Source organism: Sus scrofa, chromosome 6, assembly GCF_000003025.6.
Source record: "Sus scrofa isolate TJ Tabasco breed Duroc chromosome 6, Sscrofa11.1, whole genome shotgun sequence".
Taxonomy (NCBI): Eukaryota; Metazoa; Chordata; class Mammalia; order Artiodactyla; family Suidae; genus Sus; species Sus scrofa.
Window position 1 is genome coordinate 6,321,926 of NC_010448.4, and position 17,134 is coordinate 6,339,059.

General features: G+C 45.2%; 1 protein-coding gene across 1 annotated transcript in view; it reads right to left on the bottom strand.

Moving 5' to 3' along the window:
* Positions 1–17,134, bottom strand: part of HSD17B2 (hydroxysteroid 17-beta dehydrogenase 2) — a 64,006-nt gene that overhangs the window by 25,497 nt on the left and 21,375 nt on the right. Inside the window, 1 exon segment of the mRNA NM_001167649.1 lies at positions 5,996–6,208. Coding sequence (NP_001161121.1) covers positions 5,996–6,208 — 213 coding nt within the window.

Below are 17,134 nucleotides of genomic sequence, written 5' to 3' on the forward strand. Positions count from 1 at the left end.
CCAACAAACCCAGGCCACACTCCAGCAATTTAGATTAGAAACGGGGAACTTTTGGGGTAGTGGGATCTGAAGCAGAGGTGAGTGACCTGGGTCCTCTTTATCCAGGAGAAACAGAGGTGACAGGATCCAGGCTGTGTTCAGCAACATAGACCTGCAGCAGATCCTCTGAGTTCCCTGAGCCTCTGCATGGTTTAGACCAGTGGTTCTCAAGGTGGGGTCCAGCACCACCAGTATCAGCATCAGCATCATCTGGAAACTTGTGAGAAATGCAAATTCTGGAGCCCCACCTCAGATATGCTGGATCAGAACCAGGTAAGCTGAAACGGTTGTTGAAGCTCAGCATTGTAATAGTGTAATGTAATGTGCCCGCCAGGTAATCCTGACGCACACCCAAGTGTGAGAACCTGTGGGATGTATAGGAGCAGAATGAGCCTCGGTGCCAACAAAGGCACAGACATGGCAAGAGGCACCAGCTCCAACAGTGCCTTTCTGATGGCATCCAAGAAGCAGCCAACCTGCATGAGGACTGGACGGGGCACTGGACATCCCAGCAGAGTCCAGCATGAAACATTGAGCATGAAGGACAAAATGTCCCATCCCCAGGAATTGAAGGCACTGGGGAAATGAGGTACAGCTCAAAATGCCTGAAATGATTTTCGGCGCATGGGAGAAAGATGGCTCCAAATAGAAACTGAGTTATAGAAAATGAAGTTACATTCCTTGCACACCTGCGTTGGCGGTCTGACATTTACACCCAATGGTGCTCGGGAGCTTTGAGATGCTGCCTGGCACATAGTAAGAGCTCAAGAGCTATGTGAGGATGGGAACGGGAGGAGAGGCTGCACTGGCACCTCCAAATGATGGGTCTTAATTCCCTCAGCCTGATACACACCTTTGACCCATCAATATGCAGGTGGCAGCCTGAGAATGCCCTTGAGCAGGAGTCAGCAAACGTTTTCTATAAAAGGCTAGATAGTAAATAGTTGAGCCTTGCAGGTCCTGCTCCCTGAACTCTGCATTACAGAGTGAGCAGCCGAGAGTATGTGTGAGTGGGAGTGACTGTGTCTTTTAGTAAAACTTGATTTCTGGACATTGACATTTGAATTCCATATAATTTGCATGTGTCAAAAAAAATCTTTTCTCTGATTTAACCACTTAAAAATGTGAAAAAAAACTTCCTTAGCTCAGAGGCTAAATGAAAACAGGTGGCAGATCTATATAATATTTTTTAAATGACTCATTGTTAAAAAGAGATAGAAAATAGCGATTCCTATGGTGGCTCAGCGGGTTAAGAACCCAATATAGTATCTGTGAGGGTGCAGATTTGATGTGTGGCTTTGCTCGGTGGATTAAGAATCAGGCATTGCCCCAAGCCATGGTGTAGGTCACAGATGTGGCTTGGATCTGGCACTGCTGTGGCTGTGGTATAGACCAGCAACTGAGTCTCTGATTCGACCCCTAGCCTGGGAACTTTCATATGCCATGCATGCAAATGTAAGAAGAAAAAAAAAGAGAGAGAGTGAGAAAGAGAACAGCATAAGAATGAGAAAACAGCTCTAAAAAGGTAGCATGGGAGTTCCTCTTGTGGCTCAGTGGCAATGAACCCAACTAGTATCCATGAGGACAGGTGTGGCCCTAAAAAGATAAATAAAAATAAAAAGGTGGCGTGAGAGAGCCTGGTGGTGGTGGAGCACTTCTATGTCTTATCTGTGGTGATTTTAGCACAAAGCTTCACATGCTAAAGAATTGCAGACACACACATGTGCACACACAGATATACTTGCATGTATAGCTGGTGAAACCGAAGCAACTCTGGGGATTATGCCAATGCCAATTTTCTGGCTTCAATATTGTCCTCTAGTTATGCAAAATGTTAACTTTGGGGGAGGCTTGGTAAAGAGTGAAGCTACAATTATTTCAAAATAAAATGTTAAAAAAAAAGGAGTTCCTGTGGTGGCGCAGTGGTTAACGAATCCGACTAGGAACCATGAGGTTGCGGGTTCGATCCCTGGCCTTGCTCAGTGGGTTAACGAGCCGGTGTTGCCGTGAGCTGTGATGTAGGTCGCAGACGCGGCTCAGATCTTGAGTTGCTGTGGCTCTGGCGTAGGCTGGTGGCTATGGCTCCGATTGGACCCCTAGCCTGGGAACCTCCATATGCCGTGGGAGCGGCCCAAGAAATGGCAAAAAGACAAAAAATAAATAAATAAAAATAAATAAATTAATTAATTAAAAAAATGTTAAAAAAAAAAAAAAAAGCAAGCAGAGCCACAGCTTGCCATCTCCTGCCATAGAATTCTAAGCTGGCCAATAAGCCTATTAGTCCTTATAGGACTTAATAATAGTTTTTAAATAATGAATCTTAATATGTTCATAACAATTTTAGAGTATGCTGTGTGGGAACACAGCACAGTTGCTGGCTCTCTTACAGGAGCTGATAATTTTCTGGTTTATCCACATGGCCCAGAGGGTTCTTCAGGAAACATCCTTCTCAGTAAGTTTCAATTCCCCTTTTGCACAGCTCCACGTTCTCTTTGAATGGAGAGGCTGAAGTTGAGCGTGAATTTGAGGGAAGCAGGTGATTCTGTGTTGGTATTGAATTGATATATTGGTAATTGTGTCTCAGAGGAGGAGTGCTCTCCAGATGCAGGCCCCAAAACGGCCTCGGCTTGCACCTTAGAAAGGGTCCTCACTGGACCCCTTCGTCCTAGGATGCTGGCACGGTGTTAGCACATCAAGCACCCCTACTTTATCATTCAGCGTGGTCAATACTGTCCCTCTGGGCCTCTCCAGACAGGTCTGTACCGAATATCTTCTAATGAGACACCATAAAGTCAATCACAAGGGGGACAGTGTCCACCCTATCAGGCAGTAAAAGACCAAGCCAGGAGACCTACCTCTCTCCCAAACAACCACACATTACTAAACTTGCTAAAAAATTAATCCCTAACAACAAACCATCTGTTTCTCCCCTCCTCTCATTTCTCAGATGTTTGCTGAGTATTTTACTATATGCCAGGTCCTGTGCTTAACGTTGAATGAATGGAAAATAGGAGTCCTTACTGACTGCTTGCCTCCTGCCAGGACTCTTGTAAGTGCTTTGCATATAATAACCACTCCTTCAACTACCAAATCAAGCAGATAATATTACTCTCTTTTTGCTGGGAATGTCAGGTGTCAAGAGGATGGCAGCAGCAAGGGCTCGAGGCCTCCATGGAAAAGCCCCAAGTGAGGTTAACACAGGAGAGAAGAGCTCAGAAATAGTGACTGGGTCCTGACAAGCCTGACTGTGCTTAAGTGCCTGGATCCAGACATGCCTGAAGCCAACTGGTTTTTTACATAAACAAATACATTCCCTTAAGGCTTTAGCATGTTTGAATTGTTTGAATTGCATTGTGTCATCTGCATCTGAAAGGATCCTGTTGGAAAGAGTTCTGGTTCTCAAGGTACCTTGTGGTAAGGAGTGGGAGATGGACAGGTTTGCATAAGAGTGCAATAATACAGGTTTGTGCAAGGTATGATAAGCGAGGGTCCAAAAGAGGAAGCAAACGATGTAACCTGGATTACCAGGACGCTCATGCAAGAAATGTTACCTTTGAGCTAGATCTGTGGGAGAAGAGTCTGCAAAGGCAGAAGCCTAGAGAAAGGGAGTGGAGGCAAGAGGGAAATTTGGGTAAAAGGAAGCTGGATGTGCAAAGATGTAAACTAGCACATTCAAGTCTGGAAACCATTCAGAACTTACTAGGCAGTTCCTATTGTGGCTCAGGGGTAACGAATCCAACTAATATCCATGAGGATGTGGGTTTGATCCCTGGCCCTGCTCAGTGGGTTAAGGATCCAGTGTTGCCATGGGCTGTGGTGTAGACACAGCTCAGATCCTGAGTTGCTGTGGCTGTGGTGTAGGCCAGTAGCTATAGTTCTGATTCAATCCTTAGCCTGGGAACTTCCATACACTGCGGGTGTGGCCCTAAAACAAACAGAATTTACTAAGTGAACCAGAAGGTATTGCAGATTAAGGGCTTGGCAAAGGCCGTTATTCTGAAGGGCTTCTAATCCTTGTTAAGGTGTTTGGCGGTGGCTGGAAAACCACAGAACCAGTCAATGAGGCGAAGCATAGGCCTGGCTCATGGGAAGAACCCAAGATGTGGAGGCTTTGTATATCGAAAGGTTTTCAGGAAATGGATGATACTGTGAGGTATGCATGTTTTGAAGATCACTCTCCACTTGGAAAGCAATGGGGAAGGAAAGCCTGGTTGCAAGGAAGCCATTGCGGGAGCTTAGGTGGGAGATGAGGGCCTGAGTTAGGCCATAGCTGCCTGGAGATGATAGGAAGGGGTGGGACAATAAACATCTAGGAGATAGAATTGACAGGTCTCAGGACCAATAGGGTACAGAAATGGAGGGTCAGCTCCAGGTCCAAGTGACCCCTAGGCTGCTGGCTTGAATGACTGATTGGGGGGCAGTGTTGGCATCTGAGCCAGCATCCAAGTCGTGAGATGCAGGAGGGTAAACAGATTTGTAGACTGGCAGCAGAGGGAGCGATAATGAGGTCAGCTTTTGACACCTTGAGGTGGGACATCTGGTAACCAATTTGAATGCATATAGGTCCGGACGCTGAGCAGAGGGCTAGGTTGGCAACACAGATTCAGAAGTTACTGGATTAAATCGCAGTGTTTCTCATCTCTGGCAGAACATCAACATCATCTGGGAGCTTTAAAAAATGTCCTGATACCTGTGACCTCCCAATAGGATCATCTTTACAGCTGACATTCCCAGCAAAAGGAGAGGAACAGTACCGGCCCTCACTGTGCAAGGCTTAGCTGAGTTATTGTCTGTATGTCCTGATGTAATCCCCTGGGGAAGGGTCCCCAGGCTGGGTGGGTATCATGGATATGAAACCTAGGCAGTCACACTGGGCCCTGTGCTTCAGCAAGTTCTCATGCTTGGTTTAATTTTTTTACTGGCACCACCTTAACGTCTTAAACATTTTGTAAACAAGGGGCCCCACGTAATTGTCATTTTGCACTGGGCTCCCTAAGTTATGTAGCCCATCTTGAGTCCAAGCATAGGCATTTTAAGACACTTGCCAGGTGAGAGGTCCTGGTATAGGGAGAGAATAGCATCACCCAGGAAACATGGGGTGGGAGGTTTGGGAGTGGAGCCCGTAATAGTCATATCTATGGGGGAGGAAGAGGTTCATACAGAAGAAGGAGAAAGAATGATCAGAGAACTTTGAGGGCAATAGGGAGCTGGAGATCCTAAAGCGCAAGCAGGGGAGCGTGATCCACACATTGAAATACTGCAGAGAAATCCAGAGCTTGGTGTTTAGAATAATACTGACTTGCTGGCCAGACCATAGGGAGGTATGGCACCAAGTACAAATGGCGCAGCAGGGTTCCAAGAGCTTGGCCTTGAGAGAAGGGCAAGAGAAAGGCAGTTGCTAAAGGAAAACAGTGATTTGGAAGCTTCCTTTACCACCACCATTTTTGGCCACCCAGAGGCATATGGATTTCCCAGCCCAGGGATCAGATCCAAGCTGCAGTCATGACCCAAGCCACAGCTGCGGCAATGCTGGATCCTTAACCCACTATGCCAGGCCGGGGATTGAACCTGCTTCCCAGCACTCTCAAGATGCCACCAACCCTGTGGCACCACAGCAGGAACTCCTGAAGCTATTTTTTTTTTAAGTCTAATACATGCTAATATCACAGAGAGGAAAGAAAGGAGTAATTCATGGGAGAGTGACTGGCACATGTTGGAGGGAGTGGGGTTGATAAGTCTGTAAGTTCTGTGGATGGACCACGCCTGACTCATTCCTCGTGTCTTCATGTCTAAGAGAGGCCTCTGCATGTGGCAGGCGCTCAGTACAGGTGTGTTTAGGTGCAGCTGGCAACCAGAACAGATTAGAGTTCAGTGATGATTAGAGGCTGGAACAAATGTTGGGCATTTTCGAGGAGGGTGGAGGGCAGTCGAGGGCACAGGTAGCTGAAGGCAGTACCTCTGTTCTGCACCTTTTCCATCACTTTGCTGTGAGCATCTCTTATCTGCTGCGAGTTGGTGATGTCCAGCTGGAGCACAGACAGGTGCTTGGAGCAGGTTCTTCGTAGTTCCTCTGCTCCTGATCCCTTTTCATCCAGAACTCCAGCAAATACTGTGAATCCCAGCTTATCCAGATACTTGGACAAAGCATGGCCAATCCCAGAATCGCCACCTGCAGGGGTCAAGGCAATACAAAGTGGGCTCAAACCAAAATGGCAGGAGAAATTAAAGTTTAGAAAGTCCCTGCTTGCTATTCATGGTTATCCATGTTTGCTGTAATGAGTAGGTCTTAAGGAATTTTTTTTTTAAATTGTTAAGTGGGGAAATGGGCAGAGAAACCACAACAAATTTCTCTGTATAAAAAGGGGAGGGAATGTAGAATCTGAGATGATGGTGTAAGTGGAAGGAGAAATGGAGATGGCGGGCAGGGGCAGGTTCTGGAATGGCTGGTGGCCAAAGAACATAAGAAGGAAAATTCAGACATCTCATGGAGGCTTTTTTATTCATCTCTGCTATGTAGTATTTATTGTAATAACCTCCTTCACTCCATAAAATCTCCAGCAAAACATTTATTACAAATGAGCCCTTTGGAGTTGGTTTTGCTTTTTAAAGAGGTAACAAAATGTCAGGTCTTGCTTCAGAGTGGACCCAGGACAATAGCAGAGACTGCCAACAGGGGCCAGTTCCTTCTGGATTATGAAAGATGAAGGCTCATAGCCACCTGCCTTTCTCACCTCCTCAGAACTTTTTCCCTAACCAAGACCTTCTCCCAAGCCATTGCATAGACATCAACCTGGGAAGACAACTGCACCAGAAAACAGAAATCCCTAATGGCATTGCTTTGTGAAACAACGTATGTAAAACATGTGCCAAGCCTCTCAGAATTTGAGACGGGGGTTTACCCAACCCACTCTGGAGGATGTTATGATCCTAGAAGACTTGTTTTGCAAAATGTAGGTATCTGAAATCCTGACGATGAAGACAACATGGGCATAAAATCACTCTTTGAGCCATTCCATAATAAGTATGTAATAATTCATGTATCGTTACAGTTCTAAAGGAGCAGTCTTCACATTGGCTGTGTCATTGTGTTCTTTCCTGTAAACCTTGGGGGAATCGGTCTTGTCAGCAGTCTGGGGCTATTCAGGCATTCCCTTAAGAATCAGAGATTCCAGGAAATTAGCACTCTGATAATCAACTCAAGGATCAATATGGAAGCGATCGGAAAAGATGTCTGGCTTTCAAGCTAACAAGACCTGCCTGGAATCTGACCATGAGCATGGTAAGAGTTGCAGATGTGGCTCGGATCTCACATTGCTGTGGCTGTGGTGTAGGCCAGCAGGTGCAACTCTGATTCAACCCCTGGCTTGGGAACTTGCATTCACAAGTGCAGCCCTAAAGAGAAAAAAAAAAAAAAAAAGACAGAGAGATTATTTTCCCATTTTATAGATGGATAAACTGGACATAAGAGGAGTTCCCACCATGGCTCAGTGGTTAACGAATCCGACTAGGAACCAGGAGGTTGCGGGTTCGATCCCTGCCCTTGCTCAGTGGGTTAAGGATCTGTTGTTGCCATGAGCTGTGGTGTAGGTCACAGACATGGCTCGAATCCCGAGTTGCTGTGGCTCTGGTGTAGGCCGGTGGCTACAGCTCCGATTGGACCCCTAGCCTGGGAACCCCCATATGCCGCGGAAAGTGGCCCTAGAAAAGGCAAAAAGACAAAAAATAAACAAACAAACAAACAAAAACTGGACACGAGAGAGACTAAGGTCACAGGATAGTAAGGATGGACCTATATCCCAGTGCATGACTCTTCCTCACCCTAGACCAGCCATCTTCTCCTTTATCTGTATAGGCAGAGAAGGGAGCTCTGGGGAAGCCAACGCCTGAACGAGCCTCTTGAGGCCCAGCAAGGAAGGATCTGGATTGACCTGAAAATAGCTCACTCAGCACCAGATTAGAGTGAAGAGAGGACCTGGAGCCAGGTGATGCACACTCTGCTGGGTGAGACCAGGCGTTCTCGGAGGGCCCCTCCTAGTTGTGACGCCCCACACCCTGGGCTCCTCCCGCGTGGTTGGCGTGACTGGGCGTGTTGGGGCCATGGGTTCTAAAGCTGCCAGTTCCCCTGACAGGTTTGTGTCCTATCAGGATGCTGGCATGTTCGCTCTGTGCAGATATGTGGAACCCCAGCCCAGTGCAGTGTGCTAAAGGATCTGGTGCTGCCACAGCTGCTGCTTGGATTCCATCCCTGGCCTGGGAACTTCCACAGGCTATAGGCATGACCATTAAAAAAAAAAAAAGCCGCAGTTCAAGGGAGGCCATTTGTTCATTCTTATCCAGAAGGAAGAGTAGCATAGAGGCCTTGTGTGAGCCTAGCCCCACCATCCCTACCTGTGCTACCCTGGTCAGGTTGTTTAGCCTCTCTGTGCCTCAGTTTCCTCATCTGTAAAATGGGCTTAGTAATGGTGCCTACACCAGTTAATATTTGTGATGTGCTTAATAATGCCTGTTCCAAGTAATCACTATAATAGGTCTTTTTTTCCCTGAATATCTCTGTATCATCCTTCCTGACCTTTAGGCCTTTACATGCATGATTTCGGTAGATGGGGAGTTTGCCGCTGCTGATAGTCCGCTAAATATCTTGGTTAAAACTCAGACCACCCGATTCTGCCTTTCTCATGTATGAGCCTTGGGAAATGTTACAAACAGCTGTGTGGAGCCCCCGCCTCCTCATTTGGGCAGTGGGGTTATAACAGTATCTCCTCCTCCCTAGGCTGACCTTGGAAGTTGTCGGTAGCGTGGCTCTAACCCAGACAGCGTCTCTGATTTACAGTGTTAATGATCAGGCTCTGCTGGCCCTGGGGTCTGAGGGCTGTGAGCCTGTGCAGGGCTGAGGGAGCCCTGGGAAAGTCCATGGCTGGGGAGCCACTCCCTGTCAAGACAGAGTAACCCTTGTGCCCTCCAGAAACCCTAAGACAAGGCGGGGGGCCTTTGTGAAAAGGTAAAGTGTTTCCCAAGTTACCCAATAGCAGCCTCTGAAAATTTTCTTTTTTTTTTTTGTCTTTTTGTCTTTTTGCTATTTCTTTGGGCCGCTCCCGCAGCATATGGAGGTTCCCAGGCTAGGGGTCGAATTGGAGCTGTAGCCACCGGCCTACACCAGAGCCACAGCAACGCGGGATCCGAGCCGCGTCTGCAACCTACACCACAGCTCACAGCAATGCGGATCCATAAGCCACTGAGCAAGGGTAGGGACCGAACCCGCAATCTCATGGTTCCTAGTCGGATTCGTTAACCACTGCGCCACGATGGGAACTCCCACTCTGAAAATTTTCATAGCTTGTATAACTTGAATGCTTACCAAGGTCCAGTCAGCCTCACATATAGTAACTCCCACCCCTGGGGAGACAAGTCATTTTACTACCGCTGTTTCACAGAGGAGGTAACTGAAGCGCAGAATGATTAAGTCATTCAGCTGGATGTGGCAGAGGTAGGCTGGAACCCCGCAGGGCTTGGCGTGTAAACATCTAGAATGTAAAGTATGCCATTTTTCCAGTGCACAGGGCTTAGCATATAGTAGGTGATCAATAAAAAGGATGTGTTAGCTCGCTGGGCATTTAAGAGGGCACGGGCCTTAGTGCCTTAAAGATGCAGAGAGAGGGAGTCTTTTGTCACTAGTGTTGAGGATTCCTGGCTCAAAGTAAGTCTCAACAAATGTTTGTTGAATTGGATGCCTGCCCCAGTACAGGATGGGGAGATGCTGGGGTTTAAGCTCTGCCCTTTGGGATGCTTCTATCTCTAGTGACCTGGAAATCCATCATCGTGCAGCAAACAACAAGTACTAGACTCCCAATTTTGCAAAACTGGAGTGAATGCGAAATAGTGGTTTATTCTAAAATATTAATGAGGTCTCTGTTGATGTGCAAAATGGAAACTGTGAATCACTTTAATTCAGAAGCCTTCAGACTTGAGTAGTTTCCAAGCTGGTGGGCTAATTGTAAGCGGATTTATGCTCTTACCACATGGGGGCGCCGGATTAGCTGGTGAAGATAAACATCCCATCTTTTGTTGGGTCAAGTCTTAAATGAAGCAAGGTGAGAATAATGTGAGTTCAGGAGTTCTTCAGGACTAGGGCTCCTTGAATGAAACCCACCCACCCTGTAAAGACAGACTACATGTGCTTTTGGACACAAGCTGGTCCTTTGGAAGCTACTTTCAAAAAGAGGAGTGAAGGGGGTAGAATTTGCAAGCCAGAAAGAGTTTATCATCATTAAAGCCTCACATGAGTAATAAAACTTTAAGAGCAACAATGAGATAAATAAAAGAGGAAATTATCCATAACGTCACTAATCTAGCATAACTTTTATAACTTTCATGGTTTTCTTTCCAGACTTTTTTTTTTCCCTACACACTGTTCCTTAACAATTACACATGATTTGGCAAGTAATTTTTAAATTAATATTCTATAAACCAATTGTATGCATTTCTACATAGTCTTCAAAAGCATAAATCAGGTTTTTCTCACTGCTAGAGAAACTACCCCCTACCAAAATGCAGCAGAGAAAGTGGGATGGATGGGGAGTTTGGGGTTGGTAGGTGCAAACTATTACATTTAGAATGGATAAGCAATGAGATCCTACTGTATAGCACAGGGAACTATTTCCAATCTCTTGTGATAAAACATGGTGGAAGATAACATGAGAAAAAGAACGTATGTACATATATGAGTGGGTCACTATGCTGTACAGCAGAAATTGACACAATGTTGTAAATCAACTATACTCCAATATATATATATATTTTAATGTAGCAGAGAGAGACATGATGAGAGCCTGGATTCTGAAACCAAGATTGCTGGGTTCAAATCCTGGCTCTGCCACTTACTAGCTGTGTGACTTTGGCCTCAGTTAACCTCTCTGGGCCTCAGTTTCCTACTCTGTAAAGTGGGGTGATACGAGGACCTGCCTTATCAGGTTGTTAGAGGGATTAAATGATTTGATATACTGAAGCAGTTGGAACAGAGCCTGGCACACGGCAGTTGCTATCCAGGTATTTGCTAAATAAAGGGCAATGGGTTTTTTGGGTTGTTTTCAATCCATGCTTATCCTTCCACCAGCTACTTCTAGTTCCTGGAACCCAAAGGATTCTCTGTTCAGTTCTTATCTCACAAGGTCATCACAGCTATTCTAACCACAGGGATGAATCAGCCAAGAACTCTGCTTTCTGCCAGCGGGTACCTCTCTCCCAGACCCTGTCCCTAAGCTCCTCGATGGCTCCTTTTGTCAATATCTTTGAACAACAGCAGCCTAACGCTGACTTTCTCAGGGGCTGGGCCTTCCAGAGCCACCGAGGCCCATTCCCACAGTGGAAGTTCACATCTCATCGCGAAATGGACCACCACACATTGAGGACCTACTATGTATCAAATAAGACGACGCTGTCTGAGTGTGCGTTTTGCTTGGCTCACCAGTGTATGTCGTAAAAATGTAAACAAACATTTAGATTGTGGCAATTTCACCTGCATGTCCAGATCAGTGGTTTCTCTTGATTAACCAGGAGAGGGGCCAGCTCTGGGCCTGTGTTCCTCCAAGGAACCCAGGAGCTGAGGCTGGGGTCCCAAAGCTGCCCCTCGCCCGGGCCAGGTTCCCTGACGAAGGCTCACGCCTCCGCTAGTGTGCATGTGCGTTTCTATCGCCAGCATTCCTCACGAATGTGACCTGTCCCACCGCCTTAGCCTTTGAGCCCAATACACCTGCCCTACTTCGTCCAACTTCCAGAGGTCATCGGGGGATGTTTACCTGGAAAACGAAGGAGGAAGGTACTTTCCCCTCCTTTTTAAGAGTTAAGCAATTCATCAGATCGCCGCCCTCATGTTGACACAGCCTGTTCCCTATAAAATAGATGAAGGTATAATAAAGTGGTAGATGAATAGACTAAAATTCGAGTGCACTTAAAACTTGCACGAGAGCCATACAAGTCTCACCTCCTAATCCAGGGAGAGCAAATACTGACACCCCACCTCCTCTGCCTGAGGCCCTGTTAAAGGAGAGTAGCTGTTGGATGGTGAGGCCCTGGGAAATAGCTACATCTTTCATGTCAATTTTTTTTTTCTTTTGGGAGTTCCCATTGTGGCTCAGTCGAGATGAGCCCAACTAGTATCCATGAGGATATGGCTTCAAGCCCTGGCCTCGCTCAGTGGGTTAAGGATCCGGTGTTGCCTTGAGCTGTGGTGTGTAGTTCACAGAGGCAGCTCAGATCTGAGCATTGCTGTGGCTGTGGTGCAGGCTGGCAGCTGTAGCTCCAATTAGATCCCTAGCCTGGGAACCTCCATATGCTGCGAGTACAGCCCTAAAAAGCAAAAAAAAAAAAAAAAATCTATCAAATGCCCACCGCCTCAAAAAGAAAAAAAATAGGAAGAATCTATTCAAGAGTTGGTATCCATGACCATTTAAAAAAAAAAAAAAAGTTGCTCTGGCTTTCCTTTTATGCCACTTTTTAACTTCTGACACTTTTGCCTGCCTCTCTTCAACTTCATGCATTCATACATTTTTCTCATTTTTCATTCACTAAGGGATCACCGTGTTAGGTCCTAGAAATGCCTCCATAAAAGAGATATCTCCCCACCTTCACGGAGCTTCCTGCCTAGCTCTCAATTCTGAGTCCCACTAGAATCTCTAAGATACTCTTTAAAAATGTGGTATCTGGGCCCCCACCCCCAGAGAGTCTGAGTTGGTTAGTCTGGGATAGAGTCAGGTACTGGCAGTGATTTCTGAAGCTGTCCAAGTGATTTCATTGTGCAGCCGGAGTTGAGAAACACTAGTCTAAGGCAGGGATCTCAGTCAGGGGTGAATTTGTCCTCCTGGATGTTTGGCAATGTTAGGCATTTCTGCTGTCATAACTTGACTCTATTGGCATAGGGCAGTAAACGTCAGAGGTGCTGCTGAATATCCCACAGCACTCGGGGCTGCCCTCCCACAAAGAATTCTCTGGCCCCAAATGGCAAGAGTGCTGAGGTGGAGAAATTCTGGTCTGGGGGAAAGATAGACATTAGGTAAATCATTACGAGGGAACTACAGACCATAGATCTGTTTACCGAGCATTCAAAGTTCCCCCATAGAGTGAACACCCTATTGGAGAAGAACACAGGCAGGAAAGAGAAAGAACTAGGTCACCTACATCAGAGCAGAGAATCTACTGGGTTTTCCAGTTCACTGTTCAATCCCCTGTGCCTGCAGCAGTGCTGGGATCTAGGTCCCCAAAATCTGAGAGCCTAATGTTCATATACGTTATTTAATTCCATCCCCAAGATCTCAAGGTAAAGTGAGTCTTTTTTAAAAAATTAGATTTTAATTTTTAAGGCAGTTTTAAATTTATAGAAAAACCGGGAAGAGTGAAGAGAGTTCCCATATACCCTGCATCCAGTTGCCCTTATTAGTAACATCTTATATTAGTATGCTACATTTCCTGCAATTAATGAACCAATATTGATACATTCGTATTAACTATATTCCATACTTTATACAGATTTTCTTACTTTTTTACTTAATATCCTTTTTCTGTTCCAGGATCCCACATTCAGTTGAGTCATCCTGTCTCCTTAGGCTCCTGTTAGCTCTAACATTTTCTCAGACTTTTCCTTGGGTTTGATATTTTTGATGGTTTTAAAGAGTCCTGGTCAGGGATACTGTAGGATGCTCTGCTGTTGGAATTTGTCTGATGTTCTTATGTTTGGACTGGAGCTATCAATTTGGGGGAGGAGATCACAGGTAAAGTACTATTTTCGTCGCATCGTATTAAGAGTACATACTGTCAACAAGACTTATGAATGTTGTTGTTGCCATTGGCCACCACAATGAAGTGACGTTGTCAGGCTTCTCCACTCTAAATTTAGTCTCTATTCCCCCCTCTCCCATACTGTACTCTTTGGAAGGAAATATCTATGCATAAATATCTAAGAAAATTATTTGAAATTCTTCTACACGGGAGACTTGTCTCTTCTCCCTCATTTATTAATTTATTGAGTTATTTTTATCTTTGTGGTCTTTTGGATACTAATTTTATACTTCGTGTTGTAATCCAATACTAATATATATATTTTTTGCTCAAATTATTCCAGCTCTGGCCATCTGGCGCTCTTTCAGGTGGCTCCTGTGACAGCATATCTTTTTATTCCCATTTTACATGTGAGGAAACCAAGCTTCAAAGAATATAAGGTTTCCACTGTCACTGAACTAACAAGAGCAGAGGTGCAATTAAAATCATTAGATTATAAAGTGCAGGGTTTTGTTGTTTTGTTTTGTTTTTTTCCTATTCACCATTTTCCATCTGAATAGAGTCAATCTTTGTAAGTCAATGACTTTTGTATATTTCACCTGATGGAGTTACTTAAGGCAATAACAGTTTTGAGACTATCAATCTGCAATGTACATTATAGAGAAAATTCCTTAGTTTTTTTTTTTTTTTGACTTTTTATAATGTACACCTTAATGAATTTTCACAAAAGGAATCCACTCATGCATCTGGCACCCAGATCAAGAAACCAGAAATCTCTCTTATGCTTCCTTCCAGCCATCCCCACCCCTTAAGTTAGCATTATCCCGGCTTCTAACAGCATAGATCGATTGTGACTGATTTTCACTTTAAATACATGGAGCCACACTTTACTCCTTTATGAGGCTGGATTCTTTTGTTCACTCTCCTTTGTTTTCATGTGGCTTGGTTAGTGGAATTTGTTTAAAAGGTTCCAGCCATGTATTTCACAAGAAAAGTTACAATCAAAGTAACACTTGTAAAAACATGTTACACAACTCTATAAAAGCTCGCACACTACTACAGAAGACGTAAATGTACTTAAAATGATTGTCACACAAAGAAGGGGAAACTACCCCGGGGATGTAGCTATATTGTCCCATTATCCCAGCTTGGTTTAATTCCTCCTCCTTGACATTGTCTACAGTTTCATCAACAAAGAATTGCCGTGATAACGTCTCTGTGTGTCTTTTTCACAGGAAAGGTGTCCCTGGACGGACAGGATGTCCCTCTTGCCAACACATAGCCAAAAACTCACTTGGCCACTTCTAACATATCATGGTGCAAGAGGCTACCTGCTGAATTTGGCTAAAATATTACCCAGAAATCCAAGAAACCTCAAAATTACAGAGGTTCCCTATTTTCTGTTTCATTAGCAATCATTGCCAATAAATGACCTAGTCCCTTCCAACAGGGATGGCAAATCCTTGATGTCCCTGCCACCACAGCCCTCTGGTGCCACCAAGGACACTGTTTATTGCAAGAGCTCTCTCCCTTAGAACCCCCAACACTCCTAACCAACCAGAGATAGCACAGGAGAGGGAGCTATTTGCCTTCCCTCTCACACACAAAACACTGTGTTCTTTTCTGGTTAGGTCCAGGCTTTCATTCTACTGTTTTCTAGTTGGAGACAGGCTTCTGATTTCTTTGTAATCTTTACCGTATGTCTCTCCCATTTATGAACCTCCTCTGGCTCCCACTTGTCTGATAAGTAATGGATGAAGTACCCTGCCCGGATTTCAGTAATCTCTATAATTTGTTCCCACCCAACCAAGCCCGAGCACAGGCTCTACCTCATTTTCCAGTCAGACTGCTTCCTTCATCAGCCAACACGTGTCCTGCTTTTCCCATCCTCTGTGTTCCTGCCTATCCTTCTAAAAATCACACATGTATCCATTAGTACATCCTTTCAGCAGCTGTTTTTTAAATACCTACTATGTTCTTTGCACTTTTCTTGATCATGGGGGTACAGCAGCCTGGAAAACCATCCAAGTCCCTGTCCCCTGGAGCTTACATTATAGAGGGAGATGTGTTCAATAAATACACAAAGACCTGCCTGTGGTATTAAGAGGGATGAACGCTGTGAAGCCCCACAGTGATGCGGGAGGAGGGTGCCAGGTTCTATTTGGAGGTCAGGGAAGGCAACTCGGAGCAGAAAGCTGTTGAACAGGAGTTCCCGTTGTAGCTCAGCAGTAATGAACCCGACTAGTATCCATGAGGATGTGGGTTCAATCCCTGGCCTTGCTCAGTGGGTTAGGGATCCAGCAATGCCGTGAGCTGTGGTGAAGTTCATAGATGCGGCTCAGATCCTGCACTGCTGTGGCTATGGTGTAGCCTGGCAGCTATAACTCTAATTCGACCCCCAGCCTGGGAACTTCCATATGTCACACGTGCAGCCCTAAAAAGCAAAAAGAAAAGAAAAGAAAGATGTTGAACAGATATCCCAGGGAAAGCTGTACAGGTACAGGGAAGAGCAGATGAGAAGGCCCTAGGGGACATCTTTGTTAGAGGAAGAACAAGGAGGGCATTTTAATCAGAACAGAGTGAGTGAGGAAGGGAATGATAGGCGGTAAACCGGAGTGAGTGGTTGTGCAAGACCAGTTCGTGTGGGCCTTTAAGCCACTGGTTCTTACCTGGGGTGAGTTTTCCCCTACCCCAGGGAACATATAACAATATCCGGAGACATCTTTGGTTGTCACAGTGGGTGGTACTACTGGCATCTAGTACACAGAGTCTAAGGTTGCTGCTTAATGTCCTGCAATCCACAGGGCAGCCCCACAGTAAGGAAGCAGTCAGCCCTAAAGTCAGAGGTGCCAAGGTAGAGAGACCCTGCTTTAAACCTTGGTGATGACTTTGTCTTTTCTTCTAAGTGTGATGAGAGGTCATTAGAAAGTTTTGAACAAAGGGGTGATGTGAACTAACTTAGATTTTAAAAGGATCACTCCCAATACTGGGTAATAAATCATAACTTGAAAAATAAGAGTGATATAAAAGGCTACCATTTATTGACCGCTTATTGTATTTGAGAGACTATACCATACACCTTAACTAGTACATCTTGGTATTTTTCTCATCGTTCCTATCACTCCCTGACATTGTTGGACATAGTGGTGCATTAATTTTTAAATATTTGTCTTCCCCAATAGAATGCAAACTCAGTGAGGGCAAGAACTTGGCTCTGTGACCCATTGAATCTCCAGCACCTAGGACAGTGCCTGGCATACCCTGGGCACTCTGTATTTATTGATTGAATAAACAGCTCCTAGGGTCAATCTGTTTATCCTCTTTTCAT